Here is a 20,446-nt window from a genome sequence, read left to right as displayed (position 1 = left end):
TACACATTTATATGCATGTACTTTACAGCTTTGTTTAAATTAAAACAATAAACCTGATGGAAATTTAAGGGGAAGTACGTCTACACCACTCCTCTGACAATGACACTGAGAAGTAGTGGAAGTATGACAAACTATTTCTCAATGTGGCGGCACATAGTTGTGCACCGGCTAGTTATGTATATATAAACAAACCCCCAGCTTTTCAGATCTTTTTTTAAATTTGGTAGGATTCATATACATTGTAAAAATGAAGGAAGGAAATGTTTTATTTAATGATGCACTCAACACATTTTATTTATGGCTATATGGCATCAGACATATGGTTAAGGACCATACAGGTATTGAGATAGGAAACCCGTAGTCGCCATTCATGCGCTACTCTTTTCGATAAACAGCAAGGGATCTTTTATATGCACCATCCCACAGACAGGGTAGCACATATCACGGCCTTTGATATACCAGTCGTTGTGCACTGGCTGGAACGAGAAATAGCCCAATGGGCCCACCGACCGACCACGCATCGAGCTAGCACTTTACCACTGGGCTACGCCTCGCACCTTGTAAAAATGATATATAAGTATCAAAAGATAGCAAAATACATGTTTCATTATAGAGGCACTTTAACATTTTAATATATATTTTGTAATTGCCATTGTAACAAAACTGACTGACAATAAGAACGATTGTAAGTTGCTATGGCATAGAATTGCAGAGGTTATTTTAATTATGAGAATCAATCAATTGAATTTGATTGCAAAACGTCATTTCATTTTATATTATGAAATGTAAGAATTTTGAAACTTTAATTTATAAGAAAGACTGATCTAATTTTAATATCCCAGTAGACACAATACATTTTCACTTTAGGACTAGGATTTTTACATGGCCCCTAACCTAGACATAGCCAGTTGCAAACGACCGTTACGTCATTAGGTCTAATGGCGGGCAGTTATCTCAACGGCTGTATGGCAACTGTAAGTGGTCGTCCTAATCGGAGGAAGAACTTAGCAAGAAAGAAAAGATGCTGAGTAAAAATTAGAAAATGGAACTTTGGCAGTACGGTGATATCTATTCCCAGATTTATTTAACATGTTCTTGGTTGTTAAGGATGATGCGATATTGAATAAACTTTTTTCTGTACACACCTGAGACCTGAATTATCCCCAGTGTTTGGATCCTTGCTGTCTGACGCATCAAGTCGTACCGGACGATTATTTAGAACAGCCTGATGCAGTCCAGGCGGCTTAATATTTGCCTCCAGTGCAACTGGTTTCATTCTGAAATATCCCTAAGGAAAACATTAACAAACAATAATGATTTATGGAACAAAATATTTTAAATTTTAATTTATTTTCGTACTCATATGCAATTAAGATTCAAGCACACACCTCGACTATCTGACTTGGACAGAGGTTACCTGATCATTGTTAGTGGTTGCTGAGAGAAACATTGGTGTATAGTGACTTTAACCTTACACCTACCCATTAAGATGTCAAATATCACTCTTACTGTAGGTGAGAGGTGGTACTGGGATGCGAACCCAGTGCCAATCAATCTTATATCTAATGGCTAGCCTACATTCACCCAGTTAATGAGGTATCACGTATAAATACATACCTTTATTGTTTCTCATAAAATTTATTCCAGCTTTCTATGAAGACCAGGACAACGAGAAACACGCTGGATATGCTAAAATCCGACAGATACCGAGGAACGAGAAACGCGCTGGATATGCTAAAATCCAATAGAGACCGAGGAACGAGAAACATGCTGGATATGCTAAAATTCGACAGATACCGAGGAACGAGAAACACACTGGATATATGCTAAAATCCGACAGATACCGAGGAACAAGAAACACGTTGGATATATGCTAAAATCTGACAGATACCGAGGAACGAGAAACACGTTGGATATATGCTAAAATCTGACAGATACCGAGGAACGAGAAACATGCTGGATATGCTAAAATCTGACAGACACCGAGGAATGAGAAACATGCTGGATATGCTAAAATCCGACAGACACCGAGGAACGAGAAACATGCTGGATATGTTAAAATCCGACAGATACCGAGGAACGAGAAACACGCTGGATATGCTAAAATCTGACAGATACCGAGGAGGTCTTGGGTTTTGTGCCATTGTTAAGATGTTTCCAACTAAAAGAGTCCTTAATTACATATTAAATGCAATGTCTTCCGCAAGTCAAAAAGCAAGTTATAGGTAGTAGATTACTCAGCAAATAGAATTAAAGTTAAAGTTTGTTTTGTTTAATGACAGCACTAGAGCACATTGATTTATAAATCATCGGCTGTTGGATGTCAAACATTTGGAAATTCTGACAAATAGTCTCAGAAAGGAAACCAGTTACATTTTCCCACTAGTAATTATAGGAAATTATACAAGCTTCCATTTCGTATCATGTTTATGTCCAAGTGAAATAATCTTCAAATGTCATGAGCTTTAGCGAGTGACAATCAAACTTATTTCATGAGACTATGGATCCATTTCATATCATGTTTATATGTCCAAGTGAAATAATGTTCAAATGTCATGAGCTTTAGCGAGTGACAATCAAACTTATTTCATGAGACTATGGATCCATTTCGTATCATGTTTATGTCCAAGTGAAATAATGTTCAAATGTCATGAGCTTTAGCGAGTGACAATCAAACTTATTTCATGAGACTATGGATCTATTTCACCTTCAGCTCAATAAGTTTAATATTTGGCTAGAAAGATCTGTTAACCAAGATGTAACCCAGTGTTTATAGTCCAGGATCTAGACCTGGAATATTTAGCTTTGACTAAAAGCTGCTATGATTTTTAGTTAGCCTGATGTCTGAACTGTATGAAAACATGTGATGACCATTTGAGAAGTCTAGCTAAATATGAAAAAAGGTGGTCATTTATAAAAATTACAATTTGTTTTCATCAGTTGGCTGTTGTTAGGGATAATCAGTTGAATGAATATTTTCTAGTATTCAGTTTTCTCGCTGGGTGAAAATTAAAGGAAGGTGACTGCGCGACCCACTCCACTCATCTGCCCTTCTAAAAAAAACCCAAAAAAAACAACAACAGAAAAGCACCAAAAAAAAAGAGAGTTAAATTTGGTTACCCTATATCGTTGTATGTTGGTCAACGACTTTGTGAAAAAAGAGTTAAATTTGGTTACCCTATATCGTTGTATGTTGGTCAACGACTTTGTGAAAAACGAGTTAAATTTGGTTACCCTATATCGTTGTATGTTGGTCAACGACTTTGTGAAAAGAGAGTTAAATTTGGTTACCCTATATCGTTGTATGTTGGTCAATGACTTTGTGAAAAGAGAGTTAAATTTGGTTACCCTATATCGTTGTATGTTGGTCAACGACTTTGTGAAAAGACCTACCCCTTATTTTTCCCCTCAGTATTTGGTAACAAAAAAAAAGAGAGTAGAATCAGTTGAATCAGAGATATTATCAGTCTGACATTCACGCCGATATCACGTGTATATGTTTTGATGAACTGATCAAAATTTTTAATATTATTATTTTAATAAAGATTTTAAGAATAAGAATAAAGATTTTTTCAAAAAATTATTCCCCAATGATGGATAACATTTTTTTTTTTTTTTATCTTCTTCAAATGAATCGATCACTTTGATATCACCAGCTGATAAAAGTAGTTTTGTTTTTGTAAAAGGCTTGTATACATTATTTGACACCCAAGATAAATGATTTTAATGTCGAACACTACCACTGTACCGTATATCGCTGTGTATTAGCCGACTCCATGCATTAGCCGACCCCCTAGTTTCACCCTCCAAATCGGCTTTAAAATTATAGACCTTGTATATAAGCCGACCCCCCTATATAAAACTAACCAAGTCAGATGTCTGTGTGGTCTACAAAATGACAAAGTACATCTGCTTTCAAACGTCATTTGTCACAGCAAACTTATCCGGAAGCAGTAGCCGATTTCTATTTATAGAAACGGTGTCCGGTTAATTTATTTCTCGTAAAATATAAGTACCAAGATAGCGAAATATACCTAAACATTCTTGATTGCAGCCACACGTTAAAAACACAGTGACTGTTTGCATTGTTGATTGTGCTAATCGGTCTTTTCATTACTAGTCGGCTATACCCTACCATACCCAACCACCCGTGTCGATTAATCCCAAGCCGACAAACAAAACACATGAAGCTGGAACAATTAACGTGTTCACCGGTTTAGTAAGCAGTTTTGTAATGACACGTGACCTGCGAAGTTTTCCGAAATTGTTTTGATCGGTCACCATTTATTGTTGTTTAACCTTCTGACTACTGCAGGCGAGATATCTCGCCCGACGTCACGTCAGTCGATATACTGTACACTGTACCCAATTCATATTTCCCCGCCATTTTGCACACGACACTCACCGGAAACGGAAATATAATTAAAGAAAAAAGATTTTTTTTCAAAATGGTGGTTTTTGTTTTGATTTTTTCAATTGAAAATACCTTGAAATTTTGAGTTCAAAAAGTGGTTTTCGGCAAGTATTTTCGCTTGACAACAATGGCGGCACGTCGCGGTAATTTTCAGGGATCGATAGCTGATTGTAACAGCTAATTTGATAATAAATTTGATAGTTTTTCCAACAACGAAAATTACCAAATATTGCAATATGAATCGTAGTTCGGGTTTAAAAAAAATTCTGGTCAGAAAACCACTGTTATCGGGAATAATGGACATAAATACTGGACAGCTGGCCACAAATGCCCGTAAGTAAACGCAACTTTTTTCGATTTTTTGCCTAATTTTAATCACCATTAGCCGATCTAAAATAATAAAAATGACAAAAAAAGACACGAAAATAATACTTACCGATTCATATATGAACTTTATTTCATGTATTTATGAAACATTTAAATGAATATATGCGAGTAAAAATTATAAACTTGTACCCACTCAACGTGGTTTTTGTTAAAAATTAATCCAGTAGTCTAAAGGTTAAACAGATAAATATTACTAAATAACTTTTAAACACCAACATTTATTAAAGATGAACATATATATACAATTTTAATATCTTTTATTTGTAATAGCTTGTGTTAAAATGCAATATTAACCCTTTATGAAAGCGGAAATGCAGAGCACAATAATGACAATAGATTGAGTCGAGCCGTGACGTCACTATTCTAACTTTACATTTCCAATAAAATGTTGACTCCTTAGATAAGCCAACCCCAGCCTTTGACTTGATAATTTTTGTATCAAAAAGTCGGCTAATACACAGCGATATACGGTAGTTGTTTTTATAAGTGGTGATATCTCTAAGAAAAGGAAAAGTTTCTAATATTTTATTAGGAATTGCTGAATAGACAAATGTCAGTAAATAAACATCATCAGTTAAGACCAGTTAACTCTGTAATTACGTTAATTATGTAACCGTAACTGAAGTTTTCGTCAGTCAAGAGTCAGTGAACACAAAAAGCAGAATGACCGTTCTGATCATGTGTCAAATTTGGCGCCAAATAAGTGGGTTATTTTAGTTGGAGATTGCTGAAACGATAAATAGAATGATTTCATTGCTCAAATAAAATATAGCTTCTGTTGTGTGTATCAAACATACAAATGGATACTGGTATGGGACACAACAGAGGCTGTTAAAATTACTGTTAAATTATGTTATGGTAATTGTTATAAGATGTGCTGCATATGTTTTTTCAGTAGTTGCATTTCTGTAGACATCGTGGCTTGTTACCATTGATGTTCGGTATGCAGACTGATTGGTTGGGGTTTTTCAGTGTGTGAAAAAAGTGTTATTTAGAAATACCTCATCTGGGTGCTGTAAAATATACAGTATGATGTGGAAAAATAAAGAGGGGTGCATAAAAATACAGTGGGGTGTGCGACAAAGCATGAAATCGGGCCTGCAAAAATGCAATAGCAGGGCGGCCCGCCCCACTTAAATGGAGCAGTGAGAAAACTAAGTATTACAGTGTGAATAATTTAATGAAAGAATGGCCGACATCTTGAACTGAAAATGGCGGACTTATCCACATGATCCAGAGTTCATGAACAAACTGTTTCAACAGTGGAACATAGTGAATAAATATCTAAAAATCAAACTGAGGGCATATACAAGTTTATACATACAGTAGTTTACAGTATTTAGGAAAACAAAGATAATTAATACAAACAATTTCACGTGCATATAAATGATCTATTTAGATATTTATTTGACCTAATTTTTAAAAAAGGTAATTAAAATAAGTACATTTTTACTTCAATATACACATAATTTCTAATGTAATACAAAGAATAAACTATTTCTCCATAATTATTGCATAAAACGGGACGGTACCACAGATCGATCATGTCCTCGGTCCAAAATAGTATGTTTGCTTCTTTACCCGACCACTATAAAACATATAACATCCAATATATTAAGGCAATCTGCTTTGTAAAAAGTATCTTTGGTGTTCATGTTTGCCAATAATAGCACTAATGCAGTGTTTTCCCCAGGACTTTTATTCAAAGGTTGGCAAAATAGTTTGACGTAAACTCAGCCCCCAATGGGGTGTGTGTGAAAATGCTAAGGGATGGGAGCAGGGTTCGGGGACATGCCCCCCACCCCACCCACCATAAAACAATTCGAAATTTCAGTTGCTTTTAAATGCATTCTGGAGTACATGTGAGTGTCATGTACACTTATAGAAGGAGTGTCATGTACACTTATAGAAGGATATGTTCATAGTAATATCAACTGAAAATGAAATCCACTGGAACACTGCTGATATAATAAAGACCGTTCCAAAACACACACACCCTAACACAAATGGCGTCCAGTTAGAGTATTGTAAAATCGAGAGTAAACACAGTGTTACTTTCTATGAATGAATGAATGAATGAATGTTTAATGACTCCCCAGCACAAAAATATATATCGGCTATTGGGTGTCACAAATGGTACTTTTTATGAATGAATGAATGAATGAATGTTTAATGACTCCCCAGCACAAAAATATATATCGGCTATTGGGTGTCACAAATGGTACTTTCTATGAATGAATGAATGAATGAATGTTTAATGACACCCCAGCACAAAAATACATATCGGCTATTGGGTGTCACAAATGGTACTTTCTATGAATGAATGTTTAATGACACCCCAGCACAAAAATACATATCGGCTATTGGGTGTCACAAATGGTACTTTCTATGAATGAATGAATGAATGAATGTTTAATGACACCCCAGCACAAAAATACATATCGGCTATTGGGTGTCACAAATGGTACTTTCTATGAATGAATGAATGTTTAATGACACCCCAGCACAAAAATACATATTGGCTATTGGGTGTCACAAATGTTACTTTTTATGAATGAATGAATGAATGAATGAATGAATGTTTAATGACACCCCAGCACAAAAATACATATCGGCTATTGGGTGTCACAAATGGTACTTTCTATGAATGAATGAATGAATGAATGAATGTTTAATGACACCCCAGCACAAAAATATATATCGGCTATTGGGTGTCACAAATGGTACTTTCTATGAAGTCACATTCAACTGAGGTTGCTTAAAAGAAATGTTTTGTTTCTGAAACATATTATGACATTTCTTTTGTATTTAAAGCAAACTTTTCTTTTAACCAACTAATTAAAAAGACAGTAAAATTCCAAAAACAATGAATAATGAAACACCATCAAATTGTAATGCTGACAACTGTGGAAAAGCTGAAAATCAGTATGGAAGATGCAATTTATTGTTCGTTGTTTTGACTATTGGACCTACAGTGAGCGCAAACAAACGGATCATCTCTCCTGATCACTCTTTCTTTAGTGCAGTTCATTCAAAGCAGAATTCCTGGCATTATAACCCAGTCTCAAGTAATCTGTCTGTGCTTTGTTTGATGTTTATTTGATAATACCCTCAACTCTGTTAGTACCCACTTAATTACTTTATCGTGGCCTTATTGAGTCTCTCCCGATGTGTCACAACATGTGTATATTTCCGCTATTATTTTACTGGGATAATCTCATTAGGTTGTTGTCCTTTTTCTCTTCTTTTTTTTTCTCTTTGTGTGTTTCAATTTTATTCTCAGTATCTGCATTTCTAATACTGACATTTCATCACCCTTCGAGCACTTCAGTCCTCAGTTCTTGGAATCAAATTCTTGTCTTATAGAAGATGCCAGGAAAATCATTTAAGGTTTTCAATTATTCAAAGTGTGGTATGAGACCATGTATTGTGGTAATGTTTTCATTTGTATTTTATAATTAATAGTAAGTTTTCTAAATTGGGTGAGGGCGGTGTTAGAAGTAATATAATATTATATTGTATTTTGGGGAACCGTTGGGAATTATAGTTAATCTAAAGTTATTTATTGTATAATGTTCAAAAATAAGTAGGGGATAGTCAAATATAACACAATATAATAGAGATGTATTAATTTTTATTGCAATGTTAAATAATGGTAAAACACAAGCACTCATGTGACAAGGGATTGGCATTAAAGATTCTAGCCCGAATAGTGATGTAGGTCCGGAGGAGACACAGATAGGCAACAGGGGTTATGCTTGTCAATTTGATGTTTTCCATATTTGCACTAGTAATGGGTAAAACCCCCGTGGTTCATTAAGCACGCACGAATCCAACGTGTCATTCTCCTGATAACATTTTGGGGATCCTGTCCCATTCCTCTTGGAGAGCGGCACCTAATTCAGCCAAGTTGGTTGGCTGACATTGACATTCTCAGAGACGTCGTCCGATGATGTCCCACATGTGCTCAATGGGTGAAAGGTCTGGGCTTAGGGCTGGCCATGGAAGTGTGGTGATGTTCTGTTGCTGCCGATATGCAGTGACCAGTAGACTCCAGTGAGCACGAGCATTGTCATCCTGAAAAACAAAAACCTAACGTGCAACGGGCACAATGATCGGTGCAACAATGTTGTAATGGTAGAACTTCCCAGTGACCCTCCCATGAACAATATGCATTTGGGTTCTGGCAGTCATGGTGATTCCACCCCACACCAAATCAGTCATGAGGGCGAACATTGACATTGATGCAGCGTTCATTGGGACATCGTCAGACAAGCTGTCGTCGATCATCGTGTGAATCTAGACTTGTATCAAAACATTACCTGAGCCCAATGCCTGTTAGCCCAATGTCTAAGATGTGTACACCATTAACGTCTGGCAGTAATGTGTATCGCAGTCAAATGTGGGGTAACGTAGGGCCGACATGTGTGGATGTTACTTCTATGTAGTGTATTACGAATAGTCTGACCAGACACTATAACGTCAGTTGTAAATCGGAGTTCTGTTGTGATTTGATTGATTAATTGACCTCGATTCCTCAATGTGTAATTCCTAATGAAGCAGTACTGAACCAGAGTTGTGGCCCTTGGTCGTCCTGAATGGTGACGATCATCTACATTTCTGGTTTGTCGATATCGGGCCCCACAATCAGCTAATGACTGATTGTGACACATTAAGTCTACAGGCCACAATTCGCTGGGTGGTGCCAACTTGGACCATGCCTACAGCCCTGAGACGTTCCTGACGTTGGAGACATTGCATTGTTGAAAAGTTACACAATGTTGTAAAGAATATGACAGATAGGTTATGATTTAGTGTTCCAGTAACAAATAAGAAAGAATATTGTCAGTGTTCACAAAACATGCACACAAGCTAAGTGTTCAATTTTAAATCATACCCTTTCCAAGTGTTACGTCACGTGCTTCGCAATCAAAACAATCAGTGCATATTTTCATGCTCTATGAGTGGGAACATTAACATTGTGAACATATTTTGAGTTTTATATCTCATTTCATTCTATAATTATAGATATTTGAAATGCAATATCCCCTACTTATTTTTAACAGTATATTTTTGTCAAAATACAATATAGCAAGTCGAACATTAAGTGGAATTGAGTTAAGTCATTGATCTTTGTTATTTTTAGAAAGGGGTGTTATGCGACTTTGTCCGATCATCCCTTATTTTTGTTAACAAGTCATTGATTTTGACCAATAAGAGCCATTATGTGAATGCCTCGGGATTTCTAATGACATTATGTAACCTCTGTCTTTTCAACCGAGGTATAGTTTTGTGTTTGTGCTGTATTGTTGTACATTTTGTTTTGGGAATAACTCTCCCTAATTGTTTTTAGACTTATTATATGTGAACTGACAATGGTCAGTCATTAATATTTATTGGCTAAATTACTGGTTGAATAGTAAATTTGTATTTAAGGTAGTGGAGAAAATGTCACCGTCATGTTTCACTTTATCGTAAAACCTGGAAAATATTGATAATTATATTTTGTATCAACTAGAAAGGATTCCAAAATATGCTTTGAGAGTAGTTATTATTCTTTCTTGGAGGAAGCTGAGAGAAGGGAATATTATTTCTACTTCGTAAATTTATAGGCTTTCTAGGTTTGGGAATCTTGTGGTTTCACAGGTAGAAAGAAATATTTAGAAGAGTTAAATGTGAGTGTGAGTGAAGTTCATTCTCTAGACATACACACAGGAGTAATTTGTGATTGGGATTCTCATTGTTTTATGGATGGGTAATTGAATGGGGGTGGGGTGTTAGTAAGTATTGATAATTAACACACTGAATGAACCTCTTAGTGTCAATGAAATAGATTGACTTATTGTAATTATTTTAGTTGCTAGTCAGAAAGTTTAACTGTTGGTTATTATTTGGGGATTTGATTTTTGAAGTCTATGGCCGAAAGGGGTACCCGAACCCAGACAAGCACATTAAAATTGTATTATATTAGATTACAACAGCAGCCAGTTAGTGGGCACGTGTTAAAGGAAGAGTAAACTCAAACATTAGGCTTATGTGTTGGAAAGATGCACACCCGGATCACCAACAAATAATGACATTTTAAAAAATGAGAAAAGTGATTATTCCTGCTAACTGGGGGCAGCCATTTTTTTTTTTTTTTCGATGCGACCGGTACTCTAGCTTGGGACTAAGTGACGTCACCTCCTACCAACTCCTGTATGCACAGTGTAAACAAAAGCAGTAATTTACAAGGTGCTTAACATAAATGACGTGATAATATAATAAACTATTTAACTAAATATATTTCCATTTCCATTAATAGAACGAAATGGGGTTATAGTATTTTTCTGTCTTAAAAAATCCAAAGAGAAAATGCATATTATTAGGCCTATTAGTAGGTTACATTGGAGCAAAAATGACTACTCACTATACCCAAGTGATAATTTTATTTTCTTTGGGACTACGTAATTGGTCAGTTTTGTGATTTTAGATGGGGAAAGTTTACTTAATCAATGGTTTTACAGAATTAATTACAGTAATAAAGCAGGACAGCTGATAATGTCCATTACCATTTTAGGGGTCGTCGGTTATCCCACAATACCCTGTGATCTTAATAAAACAGGCACATATTTTTTGTGTCTAGACACCTTGACTGGTGACCGTCCAATTATACACCTGCCAATCAGGAACCACAGGTAGGCCTACAGGCCATGGAAAGAAGATACCAATTAACTAAGAAAACACTCTGATTATCATGTCAGTACATGGGTTAATGTATGGACAGAACAAAATACAGTTATTTTGACACTTTGACAATGGTGGTTTATTTTGTATTGAAAAATAAAATACTGTCAAAAAAGAAATGCATAAGTGACGGGGAAAGAAGAAAAGTGTTTGATTTACAAAATATTGTTTTTTTGGTACAATGTTGCTGAATTACAATGTTTCTTAACCCGTTTCCTGCCGTTGACATGTATACACGTCAAGCGTCATCACAATGACATCACTTTGCATTGTTTTCATTTAAAAATTGTTTTCTAAATTAATTGACATTTTTGTCCAAAACAAAGTAAGAAAATATCAATAAATAGTCTTAGAATGACATATCCAAATATTTGCTAAATTGTTGTTGTACATCTTATGTTTTTTTTAAAAACAAAAATGACCCGTCAAATGGTGCGTGCTATTGTTTGTTATTGTTTCTTGTTTTTTGGTAGCGGTTTCTTTTATCTCTACAAAGTTGTCATAATATACTATTATATATGAACTACATTATGACAGTTGCATTAAAATAGAACAAGTTTCACTTTTAATGCCTAAAAAAAGGTACAAACACAATCAAATAATTGTAATCCGACGGCATAAGCAGTCATCGAAAAACGCCATTTCCCTATTTCTATTTATAAACAACAGGTCATGTGACAGCACATTTCCCGCCATACAATTTGACAGCAGCAGTGTGCTGCTAACTGTTTTCATTAATAATTACAACGTGGTTACTTGTACTACAGCAGACAATATTCTAACTAGCTACATGTATGTTTGCTTGAACAGTTACGTCAACTATATAATCGAATACGAACATGTGCTCGGTGTTCGTCGTTGTTTTGTTGTGTGTTGTTTTTCTGCCAGTTTTTCCTTTTTCCTTTTCAACATGACATATTACATTCACATTGGTATTTATCACTACTGAGTGGATATATATTTGTTTTCATTTTTTTAAAATGAATTACAAACGATAGGTTAAGAATATCTTCTAAACTAGTCTGGAGAATACCTTGACCTACATTATTTTCAATAACCAATCACAAAACATTCTCGTTGTGTGTCACACATAATTATGTGGCGCCACCGGTTTTTTGTTTTATTATTGAAATAGATTAAAGCATGTACTATACTGTACCAGTCGCGGATCCAAGGATTGTGAGTGTGGGGGGGGGGGGGGGGGGGGGGGAGAGAGAGACCCAGGTGACCCATTCCCTGCACACACATCTGCAAATGTTATAAAGACAAATTAATCATCATGAGGTAAACTGTAGTTGTGTTGGATCTATTGTATTTTGATAAATTTATTAGTACCAAAATCTAAATTTTGGGAGAATACGATAGAGACATTCGGGCAAATTGAGCTGGCCTGAAACCTTTTCATCATGTACTAGTAGTTCCAACATTTCTCTCACAATACTAGTGTGTAGTGCTTTGTTTGAAACCCTATATTATATATAGCTGGTTGGCAGTAATGCTAAAACTAATAAATGTTGTTTTTTAGCTGGTGGTATTTTCGTTTAATTTGGGCACAAATTAGCCTGCCCTTCTCCCTCTCCCACCCCTACAAAACAAAATGGGATCTCGTACGCTTATGATTAGTACATCAGGCCTGTACGGTACCAATTGGTGAGGATGCATCGGGGGTATACACACCCTCATCGCAAGGTCCAATTTTTTTTCCCATGCAACAGTTATCGACTGTTTTTTAGAACATTGACATGGTCCTTTTTTCGTGTTACGCAATGCCCCCAAAAAATCGTGCGGTAACTATATGGACCTATATAAAATGTGAAAATTACAGTAGGATAATGGTTTGCAATAGATTCAGAGTAAGTAATCACTTTTTTTATTTTAAAAATATGGTGATAATTTTTTTTTTTTAAATAACAATTAAAAAGAAACAAATTCCACGTACTTTAGCAGGGCGGACACTGTTGTGTAGGCAACGACCCAAAACATTGTTTTTGTCTCAAAAATCGTTAAACAAATTATTTAATGCAAATAAAATGTTGTATTCAGGATGTAATAATCACATATCATAAAACGATCCTATATTGTTGATAAAAATATCAAAGAAAAATCGCAGAAACATCAAAGTTTAGTTGACCTATATTATAGACACTTGACCCAGATATAATACTTCGTGGGGCCAACTGCCAGTGATTTCTTCTTCTTTCACTCCCTCAATAAACATGTCAGAAGAAGTTGCACAAATATAAATTCATGATTCCGATAATAATGTTTTCAACATTTACTTGTGTGACATCTCAAGTGACCTATTGCGGTAGGGAGCACATTTGAACGAAAATCCCTGAATCTAGATAACAACAATTATTATTCATATTAGCTTTACTGCCAAACAGCAGGGTCTCAGCTAACGGGTAGAGGCAATGGTGTGTGTGTGTGTGTGTTTTATTTTTTATTTAACGACACCACTAGAGCACACTGATTTATTAATCATCGGTTATTGGATGTCAAACACTTGGTCATTTTGAGATACTAGTAGTCTTAGAGAGAAAACCCCCTACATTTTTCCATTAGTAGCAAGGCATCTTTTATATACACCATCCCAAAGACAGGATAGTACATACCACGGCCTTTGATATACCAGTCATGGAGCACTGGCTGGAACGAGAAATAGCCCAGTGAGCCCGACGATGGGAATCGATCCCAAACCAACTGCGCTTTACCACTGGGCTGCGTCCCGCCCCTGGTGTGGGAGGAATGCATGGGGGGGGGGGGGGGGGGGGGGGTTTGTTAAAATAATAGAAAAATAGTTTATTGATACTGATGTTTTAAGTATGTAACCTCCCTGAAATGACAACAAAATAGTGTCTTGCACCTTCCATGCTCATTGGTTCATTGTTTAAATCCTAGTTACAGCCATGAACAGCTATATAGGGTTGCAAATGAATCACTACATATTTTTACATGGATTACAACTACTATTGTGTCAGAGTAAAATGATGGAAATACATCGTGAAAAGGTTTTAGGCCAGCTCATTTGCCCAAAATGCTATACCTGGATAGTATTCAAATAATATATAAAGGCAAATAGATGACCTGTGTATATAACTTGTGAATGTCCCCTAGGTGGGGATGGAATTCACAATAATTATATAGAAATTGCATATCCGTGACCCATTTCCTTGTGAATTTGGTCATTCTACCCCTCTCCTAAGGGTGGGGCACAGATAGGGGAAAATTAAGCCAATTGTCGTGTCCAGGAATACCATAAAAATATATATTTTTTGAATTTCGTTAATGTTGTGTCCCCTGTCCCCCCTCCCCTCAGGTAGGAGACAAATTCACTAAACCATCTATCATATAGACAAATGCATTTAAAGTATTATGTCTTCAGAAATACTAGACCATTTCTAACCAAATTTATTTGGAAAACCCAAAACCATAAATTTGGTCATTTTAATCCCCCAAGGAAAATGGGTGCCCCACACTCCATGTGTTTGGTAGTTGTGGTCAGCAATTTACTCAGGTGACCATTTAGATCTATTTTTTATCATGCATAAGTGTTCAACACTTGATACACATCATGTATACGGTACATATGTAATTAGGGCTCACATGTTGATGTTTGTTTCTTTGGGTTTAAAACATTTTTTAGGTGAATGGACATTTTACTCCTTTTTTTTTACAATTGTGACCATGTGAAGCACTATGGCAAGTATCTTGTATCACAATAAATTACTGAAATGCATAAAATACTTTTTACTATTTCTATTATTCTAATATCAGTGTTCAGGGTTTCTGCCAGAGGGTATGAAGGGTAAAATTATGTACCCTAAAATCTTGGGAATGAATGGGATACATTTTAATAGTTTTTAGAAGGATTATAGTAAGATAGCTGCTGCTTAAAGTTTGTACATGAAATGCAGTGTCCAATTTCAAAAGATTCCAAACCCTATAGCCACCTAGTAGCGGCAGTTATGATCTGGAGTTTTCAAGTACATGTACCCTCAAATTATTGATTACTAGTGTCCTTTACTTTTGACCTTATGACCCAAAAGTTGTATGCACACAGCAAATAGTTTCCAGTTTTACACACCTTACCATGGTAACTATATGTCACTATACATTGTTGTTTTTTCTCAGTCCTTGAAAATTTAAGTTTTTTAGAAATTTGTTTTCTGTTATGCATTGGTTACCTTGGTAACATAATTCACAATTTTCACACTTCTCTTGTAAACAGCTGGGAGCTTATTATTACATCATTATACAGTTCAATTCATTTAAAACATTTCATATGGGAAATGGTTCCTCTTTTTGCATTGGTTACCATGGTAACAGAATTAATAATGTTCATTTGAAAATGACAGGAAGTGAAAGGGAATATACCTTTTTAAAAATCTTGTGTCATTTGACAAAGCTATATAAAGTAATAGAGATAGCAGCACTCAATTTTTACGGTCGTCCGGTCGTCTGTAACCACCTAATATTCAGTCGGGCAACTTAATTCTATGATACTAGTTGCCCATCGGACGACTGACTTTATTTTTTTACACCAAACGGCGAGTTGTGTCCCATAATAATGTGCAGTTTCCTTGCCCACAATCGCTTTTAAACTGTCGTTATCTAAAGTAGAGGGGATGATTTTCCGCGATCACGAAAAACACGGACGGAATCGCGGAATTTAGTAACTGAAACGGAATTCACGATTTTTTAAAAATAACCTTCAAAAGTTGTATTTCTGGTTCAAGCACCATTATAAATCTGTTTGGTAGTTTTAAGTTTCAATATTAATAATATATGCATAGTGTTTTTGTATGCCAACTTTTGTGGAGTGCACTAGCTGTATGCCTAAACACTTCCAGAACCGTTCATTCTCGGAAGTTACGCTTAATCGCCGTTAGCTTGCAACAAAGTATGTGACCGTTTACCCGTGTCACTTTACACAGTGAAATTTAATTTGAAATATAAAAACAAACATGTACTAATACAATTTTAGAATGTTGATTATATAATAAGATTTCTAGTATGTTCAATTTCGATATTTTTAAATAATACTTATTACAATTCGTAAGCATAACCAATTTACATGACACTTTCGTTGGAAAACGTAATTTCGTAAAACTTCAGGCATAGTTGTTAGTCTGTATGGAAGCAATTCACATTTATAGTCCGTTCCACGGAAAACGCCTTTTTTCATGCTATGGAATTTACTACAAGTTATTTATTTCTGAACCGATTGTTTTCTAAATTGCACACAAAAATAGCATTTTACTTTTCTTCTTACCGGTTTATTCTAGTAGCACATGTAGCACGTGCTACGGGTCCCGCGGTTCAGGGGGTCCCGCGGTGCTACGGGTCCCGCGGTGAGGCATTGTGTACATTTATTTTCCCCAGGTCATTTTCCCCCTCTACCCGAGGGGGTTGCAAAATATAAATCTTGGGAATTGGGCCCCGCTGTTATTTGTGCTACTGGCCCCGCGGATCCTTAAACTGGCTCTGAATATATAATTCTAGGCTCTTTTTTTTAATATAATTTTTTAAAGTCCGTCGTTTAAAAGTTATAAAACAATGTCGAAACTGTAAACGATCGACAGAACAGTGCTTAGTTTCGGTTCACTACCACTGGCCTATATCCAGCTTGACCTGACCATGTTTAAATATGTAATTTGTGCACATGGCAAGCTAATTAGGTTACAGAGAAATATACATGTGTAATCGAGTGAGTACTAGTAATTCTTGTGCACTTCTTCTGTTTTTTTGGTTCACCCTTTGTAATCATACTGGAGTGGAACAAATAAAATGTTATCATGTATTTATCTATTTATCTATTTTTTGGCAACTAATGTAAGATTACGAACAATGCATTACCAAGTTCTTGTTAATATTTTCATGAAAATAGCAGGGTTTGTCAACAGTGTGTTTTGTTTACCCATAATCCATTAGATGAAATGAAACTTAAAGCCACACAATTAACAATTATTTATTGTTTGAATTTAAAAAAGAGAATGGATCTCTTTGTTATTATTAAATACAAACAGTAATTAACTTTGTGACTTTGTTTTAACTGCGGCTTAGTTAAAGGTGCGGTTTATCACTTTATGTACGGACGAAGGTCGGAACTTTGTCTAAAATCAAGTGGTGTGGTTTATAGACGCGTGTAATAGGCCAGAAAATATGGTACATCACTTTTTTTTGTCTTTATTAGTGGCAAGTAAATGTTACTTTTAACTTCTTTTTAAGTTTGTGTCAACAAAAATGTTGACAGGTATTTAAAATAGCAATAGCCAACAAGCTCAGAGCTGGAACAATAAAACATAAATGGATATAGTTTATAATAATAAAACATGACACTAATTAACACACAAAAAGGAAAAACAACAACCGGAATTTGCAAAAATCTGAAACGGAATGTAAATAGGAAACGGAAAATCATCCCCTCTACTAAAGCATCAGTCAATCGGTTGAAATCATGTGGGTTTGTTTGCCACTCGGAACTCCTCGGCTGATTCCGTGAGACATCGGGAAAAATCGTAATCGGGTGAATTATTCCGAATAATAAACATTCCAGTGCATTCGATTGGAACATAGAGTGCATTCGATTGGAACATAGAGTGCCTTCGATTTAGCTGATGTGTCGCCAAATATTTTTTTTTAAAGCAATTAGGCCTATGTGTACATGTGTATCATTATCATTATCAAAAAGTTATGTATTTTATTGTCAGACAGTACATATTACATTTTACATTGACAACATATTAATTTCAAACCTGTTGGTTGCTGTTTTATTGGAATATAAATATAACTCTAGTTTCAAAACACGGATGAAATCAGGGCAACCAAATTTTTGGAGGGGCAACCTCAATGTGAACCCATACTTGCCCTCCGGGCAAGTGATCAAAATCCTTAAAATTGAGCCCTGGATAGTATACATATTTTTAGTGTCTATGTAATGTTGGACACAATGTCCACAAGTTACAAAAATGTGTTGATGGTAGTATGCATTTGACCCTATTATTCAAAAACAAAATTAGCTGTCTACTTAATTCTTTTTCTAAATCGAGTAGTATCGTTAATAGATCACACCATAGACTTAAATTAAAAGCAAAATATTAATTTTAAATTAAAGTTTTCATAATTATTAATACAAAATGGTATATTGAAAGTTGCAGCTGTTGCCATGGTAACATAAATAATATAACTGACTATAAAATGTTAGTGTTACGTAGGTGGATATTCTTAGTATATATGTGTGTACTTTCATGCTGAAATGTCAACTGATTTTAATAATATTACCAGAAATGTATAATAGTTAATGTTGGAAATTATGTTCATAATTTTAAAAAAAATGTGTTGATAGCCGAATGCACATCTGAGCCTATTTTTCAGAAAAAACGTGGTTGTCAACTTAATTTTTTCTTTACATCAAGCAGCATGGTTAATAAATCACAGCATAGACTTAAATTTAAAAGAAAAAATAGTTTTTAAATAATGTTTTCATAATTATTAATGAAAATATGGTATATTGAAATTTGCAGGTGTTGCCATGGTAACATAAATAATATAACTGACTATAAAATGTTAGCGTTACGTAGGTGGATATTCTTAATATATATGTGTGTAATTTCATGCTGAAATGTCAACTGATTTTAATAATATTACTAAAAATGTATAATAGTTAATGTTGGACATTATCTTCATAATTTACCAAAAAATGTTGATGACATTATGTGCATTGCACCCTATTATTCTGAAAAAAATGGCAGTCTGCTTAATTTTTTCTTTAAATCAATCACTATGCTTAATAAATCACAGCATACACTTAAATTAAAAGAAAAATAGTAGTGTTTTATTCATGTTTTCTTAATTATTAATGAAAAAATTGTATATTGAAATTTGCAGCTGTATCCATGGTAACATAAATAAAATAACCATCTACAAAATGCTATCATTACGTAGGTGGATCATTATGGTATATATGGGTGTAATTTCATGTTAAAATGCCGAGGGATTTTAATAAAATTACTAGAAATGTAGAACAGGTGAAAATTCTTTAAATTTAGCAAAAAGAATGCGGCAGGATAAGGGTTAATGTTCCTGGAATGGGACAGCATGCCCAAATGCACCCTAAAACAAATTTAACGCACGTTGTGCAACAATTACAGGAAATCAGTGTGAAATGGTCAGATTTTAGTGAATGCACATGAAACTCGGGGGAAAAGATTGGGGTAGTGATGGGTATTTAAAGCTGCAATGCTCGCAATGATGCCTCATTTCCATTTTGACGTAGATGAGTTACAAGATGCTAAGACTAAGCTTGCCGAATTGAAACATTGCAATAGGCCGCCTCCAGTTAGGTGAATCGCAGTCGGCAGTCGCACACCACATGAACGTCCATCAGAGCACCATTTCACGTCTCTGGGACAGGTACCAGTAGTTTCAATCAGCTAAAGACCGGCCTAGAAGTGGCCTCGCATAACAACTGCAGCACAAGATCACTACATCCGGGTTCTGCACTTGCATGACCGAACTGCCACAGCAACAAACACTGCTGGATGCATACCTGGTTTGAGAAGAGTGTCTGCACAAACCATTCGGAACTGACTTCGAGAAGCTGGTTTAGGGCTAGGAGACCGTATGTTGGCCCCGTTCTGCGACGTCAACATCGACATTTACATGTTCACTGGTGCACGAATGTACAGGGGTGGAACTTGGGAAACTGGCAGCGAGTATGGTTCAGTGACGAGTCACGATTCTTTCTACAGCGACGTGATGGACGACAACGTGTTTACAGATGCCACAATGAACGTTTTGCCAACAATTGTGTCAAGCAAGTTGACAAATTCGGTGGAGGGAGTGTCATAATGTGGGTAGCCATCTCATACACTGGCAGAAGTGAACTTGTACAACAGATGTACGCTACCGCGATGA

General features: G+C 35.5%; 2 protein-coding genes across 2 annotated transcripts in view; both read right to left on the bottom strand.

The window, feature by feature from the left end:
* LOC121383911 (sperm receptor for egg jelly-like) overlaps positions 1-1,276 on the bottom strand; it is a 53,468-nt gene extending 52,192 nt beyond the window's left edge. Inside the window, exon 1 of the mRNA XM_041514009.1 lies at positions 1,146-1,276. Within this exon, the coding sequence (XP_041369943.1) occupies positions 1,146-1,276 (131 nt within the window). The remainder of the gene's footprint in view (positions 1-1,145) is intronic.
* Positions 1,277-8,476: 7,200 nt separating this feature from the next.
* Positions 8,477-20,446, bottom strand: part of LOC121384585 — a 33,532-nt gene continuing 21,562 nt past the window's right edge. The window contains exon 3 of the mRNA XM_041515043.1: positions 8,477-8,878. Within this exon, the coding sequence (XP_041370977.1) occupies positions 8,735-8,878 (144 nt within the window). The 3' untranslated portion in view covers positions 8,477-8,734. The remainder of the gene's footprint in view (positions 8,879-20,446) is intronic.

Source organism: Gigantopelta aegis, chromosome 10, assembly GCF_016097555.1.
Source record: "Gigantopelta aegis isolate Gae_Host chromosome 10, Gae_host_genome, whole genome shotgun sequence".
Lineage (NCBI taxonomy): Eukaryota > Metazoa > Mollusca > Gastropoda > Neomphalida > Peltospiridae > Gigantopelta > Gigantopelta aegis.
This window is presented reverse-complemented; position numbering and strand designations above follow the sequence as displayed.